At 36.1% G+C, this 18,602-nt stretch overlaps 1 protein-coding gene across 1 annotated transcript in view; it reads left to right on the plus strand.

Annotated features, from left to right (window-relative positions):
• Window positions 1-624: 624 nt before the first annotated feature.
• Window positions 625-18,602, plus strand: part of LOC107672629 (E3 ubiquitin-protein ligase CHFR) — a 21,050-nt gene continuing 3,072 nt past the window's right edge. The window contains exons 1-17 of the mRNA XM_016465914.1: window positions 625-765; window positions 1,843-2,000; window positions 3,470-3,569; window positions 4,855-4,964; window positions 5,069-5,128; window positions 5,431-5,598; window positions 6,109-6,303; window positions 10,896-11,070; window positions 11,252-11,406; window positions 12,781-12,943; window positions 13,157-13,299; window positions 13,407-13,523; window positions 13,607-13,690; window positions 13,784-13,854; window positions 16,732-16,819; window positions 17,186-17,293; window positions 17,783-17,855. Of these exons, the coding sequence (XP_016321400.1) occupies window positions 1,889-2,000; window positions 3,470-3,569; window positions 4,855-4,964; window positions 5,069-5,128; window positions 5,431-5,598; window positions 6,109-6,303; window positions 10,896-11,070; window positions 11,252-11,406; window positions 12,781-12,943; window positions 13,157-13,299; window positions 13,407-13,523; window positions 13,607-13,690; window positions 13,784-13,854; window positions 16,732-16,819; window positions 17,186-17,293; window positions 17,783-17,855 (1,922 nt within the window). The 5' untranslated portion in view covers window positions 625-765; window positions 1,843-1,888. The remainder of the gene's footprint in view (window positions 766-1,842; window positions 2,001-3,469; window positions 3,570-4,854; window positions 4,965-5,068; window positions 5,129-5,430; window positions 5,599-6,108; window positions 6,304-10,895; window positions 11,071-11,251; window positions 11,407-12,780; window positions 12,944-13,156; window positions 13,300-13,406; window positions 13,524-13,606; window positions 13,691-13,783; window positions 13,855-16,731; window positions 16,820-17,185; window positions 17,294-17,782; window positions 17,856-18,602) is intronic.

Here is an 18,602-nt window from a genome sequence, read left to right on the forward strand (position 1 = left end):
TCTTACTATTAACAATTAGAAATGTTTTGTTTGTTTTTGCAGTAGCAGTAGAAAATATAGTAAAAATGTATGAACTTTTCAAAAAGAAAATAAAATTGAGATGTTGGCTTAAAAATATTTTTAATCTTGTTATCTTTGTTATCATTATAGAATAAAAGAATGACAAACAGTATGACAGTAATGACAGTTTATGTATGTATGCATTTATTTATTTATTAAAATTTCACTGGAATTTTCTATGCCCCCCTAAGCACTTCTGCATATGCAGGCATTAAATCAGTCTTTTTAAACCTGCTTTTAAGGAATATGAATAGTGAGGTGCTATACAAATAAAACTATATTGACTAATGTTTAATTCTGAATCAATATTTAATGGATTATGCATAATCTAAAAAATCACTTATTCACAACAGTTCATACTTCTCCATCAGTGATGTCTAGCTCTAAATGTGTAACCATCTCTTGTCTAGACATCCTCCCAGACGGGTTTTTGTTCAGGGCTTTCACATGGGACAGACAGAAGCATGGTGACCCCCTGCCAACTTCATTCCCATAACACCCCCCGCCCCCCCTCCTCTCTCTCTCTCTCTCTCTCTTTCTCTCTCTCTCTCTCTCTCTCTCTCCCTCCTCCTCCTCTGATCTATCAGCTGATGCCTGAAAATGCCACCGCTGGCCAGGAAGTGCTCAAGAAAATAAAAACGAAAGCGCACAGAAGATTCAGTTCAACGTGCGCTAATGCTCCGGATACTCTCGGACGTTGGTTAGGTTAGTACATTGAATACATTAGAGGTTGAGTTTACAGATGAATTTTGTTATTTTGAACTGTTTCGGTTGTGATCGTGGGCTAGCGACTCAAGAGTTAGCAGCCCTCGCGTAAACATTGCGCCGTTTCACGCTGCTGTTTAGCTTCCGAAAACAAAACTCAAACTGAAAACAGACACTTAAAGAAATGAAAGATTTTACACATTCAGCTCGTATAATTTAATTTACTCTAGTGGCTTTAGCTTTACCCAGAACTCCTTTGCAGCTTGAGTTAGCTAGTTAGCACACTGACTTCTGCGTAATGATCGAATAGCTGGTAAAAATGTTTATGAAGTAGGTTTAGCGTCTGTAACACTCTGTACTATGTATCTCAGACTTTCATGTAATATCTTTGCATATCTAAATGCTTCAAATTAAAGTCGTTTAGAAATATACAACTTGTCTAAACTTTATAAAAATTAATGTCGAGAGTTTTTGCACCCTTCTTCACTACCACTGCTGTAACGCTAACTTAATATTAAATCATGAAGTTGTGTGCATGAATTTATTACTATAATCAAATGTACCTCCCCATCCGTATTTTGATATTCAAAAATTCAAAACAGCTAATGAAATTGGAAATATATAGAGAAAAGTACATAAAATATAGAAAGTAGAAGTACATAAAAAAGGCATGTCACAATTCTGCCCATCTGGTCAGTTGTGATATTAGTAAAGCTTTTAAATAGCTGCTGATTCATTTGATACCAGTTCTGTCATTTAACATGATAACACATTTCTGATTTAGAAAAATTATACTGATTGTTTTGCGCAGAGTCTAACTTCTGTCACCTGAGGGTTTTGTTCGTGTACAGTATGAGTTCATCCCTGTAGCTCATTTATAATCAGTTAAACTGCTGGTTACAACTCATCTTGTGTTACAAACACTTCCTGGTCTCCTCTACTGTTTTTTTTACTAAAGATGCTGTGTGTAGTGGTTCACACTCCATTTTTCGACTCTATTTTACCATAATCAGCATTTGCATTTATTTGACTTCATGACATATTTGTGTTTGTGTTCTTTGCCTCATGCTTCTTTAGGTGACGTGATCTGCTGTCTGGCAGGTAAAATAAGGAAGAGGAGAAGATGGCACATCAGGGCAGCGGACAGGCCTGGGGAAAACTTGTGAAATTCGACGCATCTCCGTGTTCAGAGATATTACTTATAAATAGAGAATGCACGGTGGGAAGAAAAAAAGGTGCGCTGAACATCATCGCTAATAATGTGGAATAATTGTTTCATTTTAAAAGGGCCTCTAACTTATTTACAGACTCTTCTATGACTGTCTAGTTTTACCTATTAAGTTTATTAGTTATTACTTTTTTTAACCCTCAAGAAGATAATCAGTCTGAAGCAGTGTCTGCGTGTATTCAGTGAGCTCATGCCTTTCACAATACTCTCTTTAGTTCAGCAAATGAACCCCCACCCCAATAATGACAAAGGCATCTATTGAAGACATGCTCATGGAATATTAAGTAGTTTTTTGTGTTGTGGTGGTGTGCAGGGAAAGGTTGTATCCCTTTGACTCCGTCTGTGTCTGTCTGGTTTTGAAGACTGTCTGTTTTTCTGCTTTAATTAATATTAATCCATGTGTCTCTTTGGTTCTGCATGCTTCACAGTAACATTCGACACTGGTTATTAGCAGAACTGATATGCTTCATTACTATAATAGTGTCATTTTTAACCTTACATCACATCACGCCACACTATACTTCATTTAAGACTTGCATGCCTAATGTGTCTGAGCGAGAAAGTAATGGGCCAGGTCAGGAAGAGAAAAGGTGCTTGATGAAAAGAGGAGCGTGCTTTATTAAAGTCGCAATGAAAATGCGTTCACAACCAATTTTACTTCAGTAATGTCACCTATTTTAAAGGGAAGCAAGATATTAAATAAAATCATAGAGTGTCCCATTTGCCATTCCCATTTATCCACACTCTTTTAGACAAAGCAACTTACATTGCAAAGTATGTGTTTATCATTTCATGCATTCCCTGAGAATCGATTCCATGACCTTGGTGTGGTGCTAGAAACATGCACTACTGTAATGTAAAAATACTTTACTACTACTACTACTACTACTGCTATTGTTATTATTAATAATTTTTATTTTATTTGTTTGTTTGTTTATTTGCCTTATAGTAGTGAGAATTTTGGAAATGTCACAATTATTATTAATGGTCCTAAAATTAGACTTTATTTTCGTCATGCTTTTCTCATTTTCACACAGCTATTGTTTGAGCTCAAACTTGCATTTTTGCATTTGAGACAGGGCCTAAAAGCTTGAAGGTGACATCAGCTAAAACTTTTCAGAAGTGGAACCATTCTTTTTGTTAAAAGATTATAAAGACCTATTTTTTTAATAACAGTGATGGATTGTACACAATAAGAAAAAGAATATAGTCCATTTTGATTTATTGTTGACTTATCTCTATGTCAGGGGTGTCCAATCCTGCACCTGTAGAGCCACTGTCCTGTAGAGTTTAGCTCCAACCCCAGTTAAACACACCTGAACCAGCTAATCAAGGTCTTACTAGGCATACTAGAAACTTCCAGGCAGGTGTGTTGAGGCAAGTTGGAGCTAAACTCTGCAGGACAGTGGCCTCCCAGGACCGAGTTTGGAGACCCCTGCTCTATGTCAAAACCTCACAGACATATTTTCTTCATAGATTGTGACCTCTCATTCCCGGCTAATAAACTGGTCTCAGGGAATCATTGCAAAATCACTCAAGATCAGAACTCAGGAAAGGTGTGGCTGGAGGACATGAGGTAGGACCACCTGTTTGACATCATGAGGTCCTTCTTGTAAGAAATGAGCTATAATGCACGCACATGGATTGTTGAATAATTTCATGCCAATATCATGTTCCTGCTCGTTCCCTCTTTTAGTGTACATAGTTTATACTAATATACTGTATATATAGTATTAGTATAAACTATATTATATTAGTATATAAAGTATATATCAGTGACTATCATATATGATTTACAGATTAAAAATGTAATTCAGTGTGTCATTCAATCTTGTCAGGCATATTTAGAACAAGTGCAACAAAAAACAAATTGTAATTTTAAATATTTTCCAGTCTTTGCCACTATCCATCAATCCACTAGGTTTGTCAGATTACAGTTTAATACAGTGTAGCTATTATTACTAATATTAATAATAATATTTGCTAATATTACTAATATCATTAGCTAATATTATTTTGGAAGACTGATGTATAACGGTGATGCTACAGTTTAGTTTTTTCACAAATAGATGTATCAAAAAAAGAAAAAAACTTGCGTATGGACAGTTGGTGTTAGTTCTTTTTAGGTCTGTTAGGTTTTTGCAAATTATACTGGGTGACTTGTAATTACGCTAGTAAGTGAATTCAGTTAATGACATGCTTCGCCCTGCAGCAAATATATATCCAATTCCCTCATGACATTTAATCTTTGCTTTGGTGAATAATTAATTGTAATTTGGTTAATAGTCAGTTGATGGAGATGTACTAGTTGATCTGTGTCTGTAGTGACTGTATCTCTCATGTATTTGATTGTACGCCAGCTCACCAATGCTGCAGTACATTTCCATCCAGCTAATTAAGTGAATGTCTGCTAGACAGTCAATAATATGCTCCGTGTTTTACACAATGCTTAGTCTGCGTGATGGAAATGGCAAGTTTCCCCTCCCTCCCTTCTCATTATCCTTTCTTGTACAACTTTCTCTTTGCTATTTTTAAAACATTGATAAGTTCATAAATGGGTAATTTGTCATTTCTCAAACAATTCAAAAACATTTTTCAAATACATGAGAAGCACTATCATACATCAGAAATGTGGCTTGGCAGATAAGTGGACATGTTGCTCAGGCATGTCGATTGAGTTTGAAGCCAACTTGTGACGTTCTTTTAATCTTTCTCGTTCTTTGTCGATTGTTCCAGAAAATAGAATTCACTCATTTAGTCATTTAGCCTCTGAATAGCACTCACACAAAAAGGAATCCATGAAATTCCTAATTATGGGAACTGTAATTTCTGCTTGTTGATGATCTGTTTGTTTCCGTCAGCACCAATGGAACAGTGGTCAATATGTCCAAAGTGGTGAAGAAGCAGATGCATTTACTGCAGAATGGTGATGTCATTCACTTTGTGTACAGGAAGAATGAGCCAGTGCAAAGTGAGTTTTCACATTTGTTAAGCATTTTCTGTTTCGGTAGCATAGTTGCATCCAAACAGATGATGCAGGTAAGCCACATCACTCATCTATTTTTGGTTTTGCAGACATTTCTTACGTTTATCAGGCCATCAGGCCACAGGAAAGTGCCTCACAGGATGTTGAAGGTAAATACATACTGAATATAATGTTTCATACTGATATTCCTATACTCCTGTTATACAGAGTTAGTTTTGCTATTGCCTGCCTAAGTGAGGTCAGCAGAAAAAGAAAGCATGTTACTACATTTTGAATAGAAGTTATGGAAACAAGCATTTTTCTCCTTTGGAAAAACATGCACAGATGAATTACCCATAATAAATAATAACATGTGAAAAGTGAGTTTTGATTTAATGAAATCCCAGCTTCATCCCCATGCAATTTTTGGCAATTGGCAATTTTTAAAGTTTTCTCTTTGGGATCTCCATAGATGCTGGAAGAGAAGAAGATTCAGATCTGACGGAAACCGAGAGTGAACCAGCACCAGTAGAGCCTGTTATTGTAAAGCCTCTACCTCAGTCTGGGCATGAGGATCCTCAGCCATCTACCTCCAGCTCTTCCTTCCACTTCTACAACATGCCATTATCTACCTGCTCTGGTAATTACCATCCACACTGTATGTGCACTTTCATGCAAGTTGTTTTGATAAGAAAATGACTAGTATATAATTGTAATTGCATTGGCTTTCTATGCTGCTGTTCATCTATGCATTGAGTTTTTCATATTTAAGGCCTGTTCAGACCAAGGACGATAAATATAACAATAAAGATACAGTTTTAGAAATCATTTTAAATTTAAAAGGATAGCAGAGTCCACACCACAACTGTAACAATAATGGCACAGAGGAACAATATGGTTGGAATCACTTCTTCAGAACATTTTTTTCTAACTGATGAACGATTAAAACCTTGACAGCCAATCAGAATCCATCCTGCTTTAAAGAGCAGTGTGCACTTATAATAAACAGAATGTTATAATGAGTTACTGTGGACACTGATATAGTTAGCATTTTCTTTATCTTTATAGTTAACATTTTTGGTGTGAACAAGCCTTTACATACTCAAAAAATGCCTAAATAATGTATATGCCTGTATGAACCATTTAGCAGATGTGTCTGCAAAGAAGAACCCAGTGAGTTCTTCAGTTATTCGTAAAGGAGAATCAGAGATGACTGCACCAGCAGGCAGCCCTGGGGAGCCGGTCATGAATCACACTCACCTGGAGTGGACCTGTTGGACTGAAGGAGCGCGACAGATGGAGCCAGAGGTGGAAATACAGAGGAAAAGAAGAAAAACTGACAAAGGTGCTGTAACGCACAGTTTTGGTAAAATGAATAAATGTGATGCGTTGTAAATAATTTATGATTTCTGTCTATTTTGAGTGGTCTAAGAATCTGTATTCCAACATCTGTATTGACAAATTTTTCAGACTACTTTGAAAGAGTTTAGAAGTGTTTTAGGCTTTGATGGTTTAAGATTGCACTACCGTTCAAAAATTTGTCTGTCATGCTCACCAAGGCTGAATTTATTTGATCAAAAATACAGTAAAAACAGTAATATTGTGATATATTATTACAGTTTAAAATAACTTTTCTGTTTCACTGTTTTAAAATGTAATTAATTCCTTTGATGGCAAAGCTGAATTTTCAGCAGCATTACTCCAGTCTTCAGCGTCACATGATCATTCTAATCTTTGTAATATGCTGATGTGGTTCTTAAGTAACATTTCTTATCAATGTTGAAAACAGTTGTGCTGCTTAATATTTTGTGGGAACGGTGATACTTGTTTTCAAGATTCTTTGATAAATAGAATGTTGAAAAGAACAGAATTTATTTAAAAAATAAATATTTTTTTACATTATAAATGTCTTTGTCACTTTTGATGCACCTTTAAAACAATGAAATCTTGTTGACTTCTGAAGTTTTTATCTGGTTTTAACATGCATTTCAGAACTGTTCTATACTATATACTATAGACACTTTCAAATGTAGCGTTTAAGTCTGTATCTATCTGTCTTGCAGATGATCAGGAGGGGTATGGATCTTCTCACAGTGACTCTGCTGTTTTTGCAGCAGCTCCTCAGGTTCCTCTCAGAGGAGCAGCAGGGGTCAGGGGTGTCCAATCCTGCACCTGTAGAGCCACTGTCCTGTAGAGTTTAGCTCCAACCCCAGTTAAACACACCTGAACCAGCTAATCAAGGTCTTACTAGGCATACTAGAAACTTCCAGGCAGGTGTGTTGAGGCAAGTTGGAGCTAAACTCTGCAGGACAGTGGCCTCCCAGGACCGAGTTTGGAGACCCCTGCTCTATGTCAAAACCTCACAGACATATTTTCTTCATAGATTGTGACCTCTCATTCCCGGCTAATAAACTGGTCTCAGGGAATCATTGCAAAATCACTCAAGATCAGAACTCAGGAAAGGTGTGGCTGGAGGACATGAGGTAGGACCACCTGTTTGACATCATGAGGTCCTTCTTGTAAGAAATGAGCTATAATGCACGCACATGGATTGTTGAATAATTTCATGCCAATATCATGTTCCTGCTCGTTCCCTCTTTTAGTGTACATAGTTTATACTAATATACTGTATATATAGTATTAGTATAAACTATATTATATTAGTATATAAAGTATATATCAGTGACTATCATATATGATTTACAGATTAAAAATGTAATTCAGTGTGTCATTCAATCTTGTCAGGCATATTTAGAACAAGTGCAACAAAAAACAAATTGTAATTTTAAATATTTTCCAGTCTTTGCCACTATCCATCAATCCACTAGGTTTGTCAGATTACAGTTTAATACAGTGTAGCTATTATTACTAATATTAATAATAATATTTGCTAATATTACTAATATCATTAGCTAATATTATTTTGGAAGACTGATGTATAACGGTGATGCTACAGTTTAGTTTTTTCACAAATAGATGTATCAAAAAAAGAAAAAAACTTGCGTATGGACAGTTGGTGTTAGTTCTTTTTAGGTCTGTTAGGTTTTTGCAAATTATACTGGGTGACTTGTAATTACGCTAGTAAGTGAATTCAGTTAATGACATGCTTCGCCCTGCAGCAAATATATATCCAATTCCCTCATGACATTTAATCTTTGCTTTGGTGAATAATTAATTGTAATTTGGTTAATAGTCAGTTGATGGAGATGTACTAGTTGATCTGTGTCTGTAGTGACTGTATCTCTCATGTATTTGATTGTACGCCAGCTCACCAATGCTGCAGTACATTTCCATCCAGCTAATTAAGTGAATGTCTGCTAGACAGTCAATAATATGCTCCGTGTTTTACACAATGCTTAGTCTGCGTGATGGAAATGGCAAGTTTCCCCTCCCTCCCTTCTCATTATCCTTTCTTGTACAACTTTCTCTTTGCTATTTTTAAAACATTGATAAGTTCATAAATGGGTAATTTGTCATTTCTCAAACAATTCAAAAACATTTTTCAAATACATGAGAAGCACTATCATACATCAGAAATGTGGCTTGGCAGATAAGTGGACATGTTGCTCAGGCATGTCGATTGAGTTTGAAGCCAACTTGTGACGTTCTTTTAATCTTTCTCGTTCTTTGTCGATTGTTCCAGAAAATAGAATTCACTCATTTAGTCATTTAGCCTCTGAATAGCACTCACACAAAAAGGAATCCATGAAATTCCTAATTATGGGAACTGTAATTTCTGCTTGTTGATGATCTGTTTGTTTCCGTCAGCACCAATGGAACAGTGGTCAATATGTCCAAAGTGGTGAAGAAGCAGATGCATTTACTGCAGAATGGTGATGTCATTCACTTTGTGTACAGGAAGAATGAGCCAGTGCAAAGTGAGTTTTCACATTTGTTAAGCATTTTCTGTTTCGGTAGCATAGTTGCATCCAAACAGATGATGCAGGTAAGCCACATCACTCATCTATTTTTGGTTTTGCAGACATTTCTTACGTTTATCAGGCCATCAGGCCACAGGAAAGTGCCTCACAGGATGTTGAAGGTAAATACATACTGAATATAATGTTTCATACTGATATTCCTATACTCCTGTTATACAGAGTTAGTTTTGCTATTGCCTGCCTAAGTGAGGTCAGCAGAAAAAGAAAGAGCATGTTACTACATTTTGAGTAGAAGTTATGGAAACAAGCATTTTTCTCCTTTGGAAAAACATGCACAGATGAATTACCCATAATAACATGAGAAAGGTGAAAAGTGAGTTTTGATTTAATGAAATCCCAGCTTCATCCCCATGCAATTTTTGGCAATTTCTGTAAGTTAAAGTTTTCTCTTTGGGATCTCCATAGATGCTGGAAGAGAAGAAGATTCAGATCTGACGGAAACCGAGAGTGAACCAGCACCAGTAGAGCCTGTTATTGTAAAGCCTCTACCTCAGTCTGGGCATGAGGATCCTCAGCCATCTACCTCCAGCTCTTCCTTCCACTTCTACAACATGCCATTATCTACCTGCTCTGGTAATTACCATCCACACTGTATGTGCACTTTCATGCAAGTTGTTTTGATAAGAAAATGACTAGTATATAATTGTAATTGCATTGGCTTTCTATGCTGCTGTTCATCTATGCATTGAGTTTTTCATATTTAAGGCCTGTTCAGACCAAGGACGATAAATATAACAATAAAGATACAGTTTTAGAAATCATTTTAAATTTAAAAGGATAGCAGAGTCCACACCACAACTGTAACAATAATGGCACAGAGGAACAATATGGTTGGAATCACTTCTTCAGAACATTTTTTTCTAACTGATGAACGATTAAAACCTTGACAGCCAATCAGAATCCATCCTGCTTTAAAGAGCAGTGTGCACTTATAATAAACAGAATGTTATAATGAGTTACTGTGGACACTGATATAGTTAGCATTTTCTTTATCTTTATAGTTAACATTTTTGGTGTGAACAAGCCTTTACATACTCAAAAAATGCCTAAATAATGTATATGCCTGTATGAACCATTTAGCAGATGTGTCTGCAAAGAAGAACCCAGTGAGTTCTTCAGTTATTCGTAAAGGAGAATCAGAGATGACTGCACCAGCAGGCAGCCCTGGGGAGCCGGTCATGAATCACACTCACCTGGAGTGGACCTGTTGGACTGAAGGAGCGCGACAGATGGAGCCAGAGGTGGAAATACAGAGGAAAAGAAGAAAAACTGACAAAGGTGCTGTAACGCACAGTTTTGGTAAAATGAATAAATGTGATGCGTTGTAAATAATTTATGATTTCTGTCTATTTTGAGTGGTCTAAGAATCTGTATTCCAACATCTGTATTGACAAATTTTTCAGACTACTTTGAAAGAGTTTAGAAGTGTTTTAGGCTTTGATGGTTTAAGATTGCACTACCGTTCAAAAATTTGTCTGTCATGCTCACCAAGGCTGAATTTATTTGATCAAAAATACAGTAAAAACAGTAATATTGTGATATATTATTACAGTTTAAAATAACTTTTCTGTTTCACTGTTTTAAAATGTAATTAATTCCTTTGATGGCAAAGCTGAATTTTCAGCAGCATTACTCCAGTCTTCAGCGTCACATGATCATTCTAATCTTTGTAATATGCTGATGTGGTTCTTAAGTAACATTTCTTATCAATGTTGAAAACAGTTGTGCTGCTTAATATTTTGTGGGAACGGTGATACTTGTTTTCAAGATTCTTTGATAAATAGAATGTTGAAAAGAACAGAATTTATTTAAAAAATAAATATTTTTTTACATTATAAATGTCTTTGTCACTTTTGATGCACCTTTAAAACAATGAAATCTTGTTGACTTCTGAAGTTTTTATCTGGTTTTAACATGCATTTCAGAACTGTTCTATACTATATACTATAGACACTTTCAAATGTAGCGTTTAAGTCTGTATCTATCTGTCTTGCAGATGATCAGGAGGGGTATGGATCTTCTCACAGTGACTCTGCTGTTTTTGCAGCAGCTCCTCAGGTTCCTCTCAGAGGAGCAGCAGGGAAAGAGAAAAGTGAAGGAGCCACAACAGACAAAATGGAAGAATCCCTCACATGCATTGTCTGCCAGGACCTGCTGCACGACTGTGTCAGGTCAGTCCGGTGTGCACAAATCAACACTTACACCCGAATGGACATGTTGGCTGAGCGTAAATCCATTAGTTGTTTTACTAATTAAAACTTTTATATAAATAATTTAAGAAGGATTTTAGAATGTGTGTGGAGGCTGAATTTGAATGAATTTTCAGTAGTTAATGTGTGTGTTTCTATACAGTCTTCAGCCCTGCATGCATACATTTTGTGCTGCCTGTTATTCTGGCTGGATGGAGCGTTCCTCCCTCTGCCCCACCTGCCGATGTCCTGTGGAGAGGATCCGTAAAAACCACATCCTCAACAACCTGGTGGAGGCTTACCTTCTCCAGCACCCAGGTACTGTAACACACCTCTATTCTCACTTGAGGCCTGTTCACACCAAGTCAAATGTAACTAAACAGCATGAGAGTATAAACCGTTTGCAAGGTATTTTTAGTTCTGTGATATGTCTCCTTAACCTTCAAAGTGACTGGGTATGTAAGATAAAAGGTCAATCTTTATCCTTTACTGAGGGTTCAACATGTCCCAGAAAATAGCACTGGTAACTCCCCAGTGATAATACGTTTAAATTCTTTCTTTATAAGTTTGTTATTACACTTACTATCGAAGAGGTCTACATTACATATTTTTAAATAAGAAATAGAAACTACATGCCTAGATAATGGATCAGAAAAACTGCTTTGGATTATTCTTAATAAACCAGTGGGTATAACATTGCGTACTTTATCATAGCCTTTTATCGTAATTTTAACTCTATATTTATTATTAAAATAATGATGAGATTAGATAAATACCCATTTCATGAATAAATCATGAATAAAAATAATGCCTTTACTATACCAATCAATTTTAAACAAAGACTTTCTGTTAATAACTACAGCCAAAGAGTGGAGTTGTAAGGGGAAAAGTTATGGGTAAATATCATTTTCCAAAAAAAGCAGAACTTGTTTATGAAAATTAGAAACCTTCAAAGGAATTTTGAAAAGATCAAGATCACATCTTAAAACAAATTCAAGGCCACCGATATTTTTGAAAATATGATTAGGAATATGGTACCATATTGAGTGTGGCTTTGCTAAACACTCTTTAAGCCATTTTATTCTGAACGTACCAAGAAGAGATTCTTTTAGGGTGACTATTTCCATCTGTCTAGGGACTGCAGGTGAAAAATAGCCTTCTGGCTAACTCTGGCATATTGACAGAAATGTTTATTAATATGCATTGTCCCTGTATTAAATAAAAACATTTTCTGCATTTATTTGATCAAAAACATTATTATTGTGAAAGATTATTGCACTTTAAAATAACTGTTTTCTATTTTAATATATTTTAAAATGTATTCCTGTGATGGCATAGCTGAATTTTCAGCAGCCAATATTCAAGTCTTCAGTGTCACGTGATGCTTCTGAAATCATTCTAATATGCTGAATTAGTGCTCGAGAAGCATTTCTTATTATGAATGTTGAAAACAGTTGTACTGCTTAATATGTTTTGTGAAAACTGACACTTTGATGAATAGAATGTTTAAAAGAACTATTTATTTGCAAAAAACATATTTTCTTAACATTATAAATGTCTTTACTGTCACTTTAGATCGATGCCATCTTTCCTTGTGGATTAAAAGTATTGGAAAAATAAAACATACTGACCCTAGGCTTTTGAAACTTTTGAACAAATTTTTGAACTTTTTTTTTTTTTTTTTGGGCATAGAGAAGTGTCGGAGTGAAGATGACTTGTGCAGCATGGATGCCCGAAACAAGATCACGCAGGACATGCTGCAGCCAAAGGTCGAACGCTCCTTCTCGGATGAGGATGGCAGTTCAGACTATCTGTTTGAGCTCTCAGACAATGACAGCGACATTTCTGACTTGAGGTGAACAACTGTTATCCATTCAGAATCTTGTATTACTTGAAGTAGAACTTTAAAGAAAGGAAAATCCAGTTATCTAAATTATTATAGTGTTTTGTTTCTTATTAAATGTTAGCTGAAATTGTGATTCTCTTGCTTGGATCTTAAAATAGTAGATTCTATCAAGTATTTAAGTGATTACTGAAGCACACCCTGATCTACCATGCTTGTTCACAGTCAGCCCTATATGATGTGTCGGCAGTGTCCAGGTTATCGGAAGGAGCTTAGCTCTGCCCTGTGGATCTGTGAGGCCGCTCAATCAGAAGGGCCAGCTAAAGTGCCTGGAGACGGCCCCTCCACATCCTCTGACACCTCCACAGGTTATTCATGCTCACACTTGAGTCTTGACAATGCATTTGCACAACAACAGAACAGACACATGCATGCAATTCTTCATATGCTTAAATCCACTGTTTTCCTACTGCAGCTCCTCAGGAGTTCAGATGTCCTCCTCAGGGCAGTCACCTCATCTGCTCCTGCTGCCTGCAGCCCATGCCCAGCCGACGCTTCGAGCACCTTCCCCCTCAGATGTCCCCGCAGCACTGTGAGTGACCCTGACACCTGTCCATCAATGTTCTCAGGCCTCCTGGAGTCACCTGATGATTTGTTGTCTGATTCTTTGGCCAGGTATGGTGTGCCAGAAACCTTACTGTCATGTGTACTGGGGCTGCCAGCGGATCGGCTGTCACGGCTGCCTTGCACGTTTCAGCGGTAGGTTTCTGAAGCAGTTAAGCTTTCTGTATAATATATTTCTGACTGTCTGTGTTATTTTATAATAATGATTATGGTTATTTCTCTTGACAGAACTTAACCTTAATGATAAATGTCTGGATGGAGTTTTTAATGGAAATCAGTATGAGTCTGAAGTCCTTCAGGTATGTACAGTTTGTTTGCTCATACTTGGAACTCATACTCATACATGGAATCACTGTTATTTTATTATTATTTATACACTATAATAGTATTTATTAGTAATTGTGTTATATGCTTTTGTCTTTTTTGGTTATAAATATTTATTTTATTATTTGAGTTTTTTTGTATTCTGTTTTTATTTCCATTTTAGTCATTTTAGCATTTCAACTTTTAGTCATTTTAGCATTTCAACTGGTTGCAAGGCAACATTTCTTTTTTCCCTGTTTTTTTTTTTCTAATTTCTAGGAAAATCTTTTCTAGAATCTTTTCTATGAAACCTCAAATTATTGTGTGGATTGTTAACTGCTATTACTTTTCTAACCAATCTTATAGCACTTTTTTTGCCTGATGGATGATAAAATGGTCAAAAAAAATCACATTGTCGACTTAGGCTGTCAATAGATTAAAATAATGATCTTAATCAGATTAATTTCAAGCTACAGTAACATTTTAATGCAGTGTAAAAAAAAACATTTTTTCTTGATACAGCAGAAGATTGAAGATTTAAGTATTAAGAATTTAATACTGTGGGAATTTTTCATATCTTAAACTAGCCTATAACTTATTTTTTAGGAGAAACAATGTGTAAATACAAATTCTTTTTTCTTTCAGTTTTTATTTGATTTTAATTAAATTATTTAAATACAATTTATTTTAAATGAACTACTACATTTTGCGTCCCACTTGGAATCCCAGCCCTCAGTTAAAATTTTCTTTAGAAAATGTGAAAACCTAGTTTTTAATTATAATTACCAGGAGGATATTTTACCAACACAAATCCAAGTTTTAAATTGAAGTATTTGTTAGAATTTGACTTATATAACTCTTGAGCTCTAAGCTGTTGTTCATTTCTATGGAAGAGGATTAGGGCCATGCAATAATAAAAAAAATAATAAAACCGTCTCGAGATTACACTGTTGCACTGTGGAGCTTCTGTCACTAAAACAAATTCCTCGTATGTGTAAACATACCTGGCAATAAAGCCCATTCTGATTCTGATTCAAGTCTTTAAATTTCGAGAAAAAACTCGTTAAATTTCAAGAAAAAAGTCAAGATAAAATGTTGAGAATAAACTCATGAAATTATGAGAAAAAAGTCGTTCAGTTGTGAGAAAAAAAGTCGACATAAAATGTTGAGAATAAACTCATTAAATAACGAGAAAAAAGTTGTTAAATTTCGAGAAAAGTCGACATAAAATATTGAGAATAAACTCATTAAATAACGAGAAAAAAGTCATTAAATTTCGAGAAAAGTCGAAAATAAAATGTTGAGAATAAACTCATTAAATTACGTTAAATTGCGAGAAAAAACGCGTTAAATTTAAAAAAAAAAAAAGTCGAGAATAAGCACACTTGTCGTGTTCATTTCATCTCGTTGGAAAGTGTTATTTAGCGTCTGCAGTGGGGTGGGTTGGAGAGTAATACACTGGGCAGTAGCGTATGATACGATCGACTGGGTTCGAGTCCGTCTTTTGCCAAACTCTCTTTTCTCCCTTTTCTCATCAAATATCACATCGGAAAAGTGGAAATCAATTGCTTAACGAGTATTTAAAAATAATTATTTAGGTAGGTTTAGTGTTTCTACAGTAAATCCATTGTAAATATTCATTTGTGGATTGAAAAGTATTCTAACTGCATTATTGTCACACAGTGTTTCTCCTGTTTTCCGCATCAGTGTTGTTGAGAATGGCAGCACGGTTTCATCTGCCTTTAAACTAGTTTAAATCACTGTGACATCTGTGGTTTGTATTGGAGAGCTCAGCTCCAAACTCAAATGCTTCTCACAGCGCTGTTTAGTGGTCGCCTGATCGAGACCTGCGAGTAAACGCAGTTGTTCTGAGCTCGCGCTGCGCTGTCTTTAGGCAGAGCTAATAACGATCCGTGCAGCGTGCATCACACGAGTAGTGCTCTTCCGCTTTCGGTGCGCTAAAGAACAGCGCATATGAGTTATCAAATTGTTGTCACTCACGTTTTACTGATACATCTGGCCTAAAATTTAGTGCTGTCACTTTGTGTTGACATTGTGAAACTGCATGATTTGTAAATTATGATTGGCGGGCCACATATAATAGCCTACATTTCAATAGACAAGCTGCGGGCCGTTTGAAATTCATCGGCCCGTGGCCGGACTTTGGACACCCCTGACAGTTGCTATTTACAGTTGCTATATTTTTATATGTACTATTTACACTGTGACAACAGCAGCATTTTAGATATGTGCTATTTACACTAAGTGAAAATACGTTATGTAAAAGTAGCAGATCTTTGCAATAAGTGTAAATAGTAGCTAGTATTGTTGTACACTAACAGGATGCAATAATAACATTGATTTGAATAACAATGATTTTATTTATTGAAATTATAGAAATAGATGTTGCCTTATTGGGACAGCAAAGCCCTCCCTATAGCCTGCCTACCCCTAATTAATACATTATTATTAAACACTCGTTAAGCAATTGATTTCCACTTTTCCGATGTGATATTTGATGAGAAAAGGAAGAAAAGCGAGTTTGGCAAAAGACGGACTCGAACCCAGTCGATCGTATCATACGCTACTGCCCAGTGTATTACTCTCCAACCCACCCCACTGCAGACGCTAAATAACACTTTCCAATGAGATGAAATGAACATGACACGAGTGTGTTTATTCTCGACTTTTTTCTCGAAATTCAATGAGTTACAAACATAAAAACTTTATTGTTGAAATTTAATGAGTTTAATCTCAACGTTTTATCTCGACTTTTTTCTTGAAATGTAACGACTTTAATCTCGAGATGATTTTATTTTTTTATTATTGCTTGGCCCTAATCCTCTTCCATACATTTCTGCTTTTTGTGGTAGAATTATTTGACTTCTCGAGGAATGAGCTGGAGGCATATGCTGCAGGAAGCGCTCCAGGCTGTACAGCAGGGCCTGTACCAGCTCTCCGGTAACCAGCTCTTTGGTCATATTAAGAAATGTTGAGGGTCAGGCACATATTGAAGTAAGGGTGGTTGATAAAATGAAAAAAATTATACAGTATGTCTGAACTTTTTGGGGGATACATTATCTTTATCATTATCTTTATCTTTTCCTCTGAACATAAAGTGATTGGAAGCCTCATTTCCTAACATGTGGCTGCAAATCGTAATATTATTTATACCAGCTGACAAATTGGTTTATCGTTTCACTATACCACTCATAAAGAAACTGAATGTCAAAGCATCAGTTATCTAGTACTATTTCACTGAAGATGACTATCTCAGGTAAATGGCCTTCTGTAATTCACTGTTGTTTAAATGTGCATGTATTTCAGATTTCAGAATCACTGCCAACTCTTTCCTGTGCTACTGCTGTGGACTTCGCACTTTTAGAGAGCTTGCATACAAATACAGAGAGCATATTCCTGCACCAGAGCTGCCAGGTAACGCAAAGCTGCACAGTCATATTGGTGAAGTGAAAGTGAAGTGATGTGTGGCCAAGTATGGTGTCCCATACTCGGAATTTGTGCTCTGCATTTAACCCATCCCAGTGCACACACACAGTAGTGACACACACACACACACACTGTGAACACACACCCGGAACAACGAGCAATATTGCTGCGGCGCCCAGGGTTCGGTGCCTTGCTCAAAGGTCTCACTTCAGTCGTGGTATTGAGAGTGGAAGAGAGTGCTGGTTATTCACTCCCCCCACCGACAATTCCTGCTGGACCTGAGTCTCGAACCTTCGGGTTACAAGTCCGACTCTAACCATTAGGCCACGACTGCCCCATATTAGCGTCACAGTGTTAATTTCAGGTCCCTCTGCTGTAGGTAGACATAAAGCCAAATATATCAAACTACAGAATTAATAAAAAGTATTTTTGTATGCAGTAAGTTTTTTTTTAATTTTTTTTTATGTTTTTCCACAGATTCTGTGACCACAAGACCAAACTGTTACTGGGGACGCAACTGTCGGACTCAAGTGAAAGCACACCACGCTTTGTAAGTGCGTGCCATTCAAAACATGAAAGTTCATTTTACAATAAATCTCATGTCTTGCCCATCTAATTCAATTTAAATTTAAAAGTACTTTATTGGCATGATTGCATTCACGTGCAAAGCATTATACACATCCATCCATCCATCCATCCTTGTGTCTATCCTGTGAAGCATGTCATACTTTAGTCCACCAGTAGAGGGCAGCTAATGAACATTTATGTACAGTAGTGTCAGTCCTGCAGTGCAACAACATAGGCCTTTTGGTGAGGAAATTATCAATTTATGTAAAAGTTCTGTTAATCGGGGTTTCTGTGGGTCTTAAAAGTCTTAATTTGCCCTTCCACAAATTAAAGCCTAAAAAGATCTTAAACCAGAGCAGAAGGTCTTAAATTCATAGTTATTTACATTTACATTTAGTCATTTAGCAGACGCTTTTATCCAAAGCGACTTACAAATGAGGACAATAAAAGCAGTCAAAACTAACAAAAGAGCAACAATATATAAGTGCAAATTACAAGTCTCGGTTAGCCTAACACAGTACACATAGCAAGGTGTGTATATACATATATACATATTATACACACACATAAACACACACACACACACAAAGAAAAACAAGTAGATAGAATAGAAAAAATAGAATAGAAAAATATAAATATATATTTTTTTTTTAATAAAAAAAAGAAGATAAATATAGATAAAGTAGAATTAAAATAGAATAGAAAGTGCTAGAGTTAGAGGGTCAAATAA

This window comes from Sinocyclocheilus anshuiensis, unplaced genomic scaffold (genome assembly GCF_001515605.1).
Source record: "Sinocyclocheilus anshuiensis isolate Anshui unplaced genomic scaffold, SAMN03320099.WGS_v1.1 scaffold100, whole genome shotgun sequence".
Taxonomy (NCBI): domain Eukaryota; kingdom Metazoa; phylum Chordata; class Actinopteri; order Cypriniformes; family Cyprinidae; genus Sinocyclocheilus; species Sinocyclocheilus anshuiensis.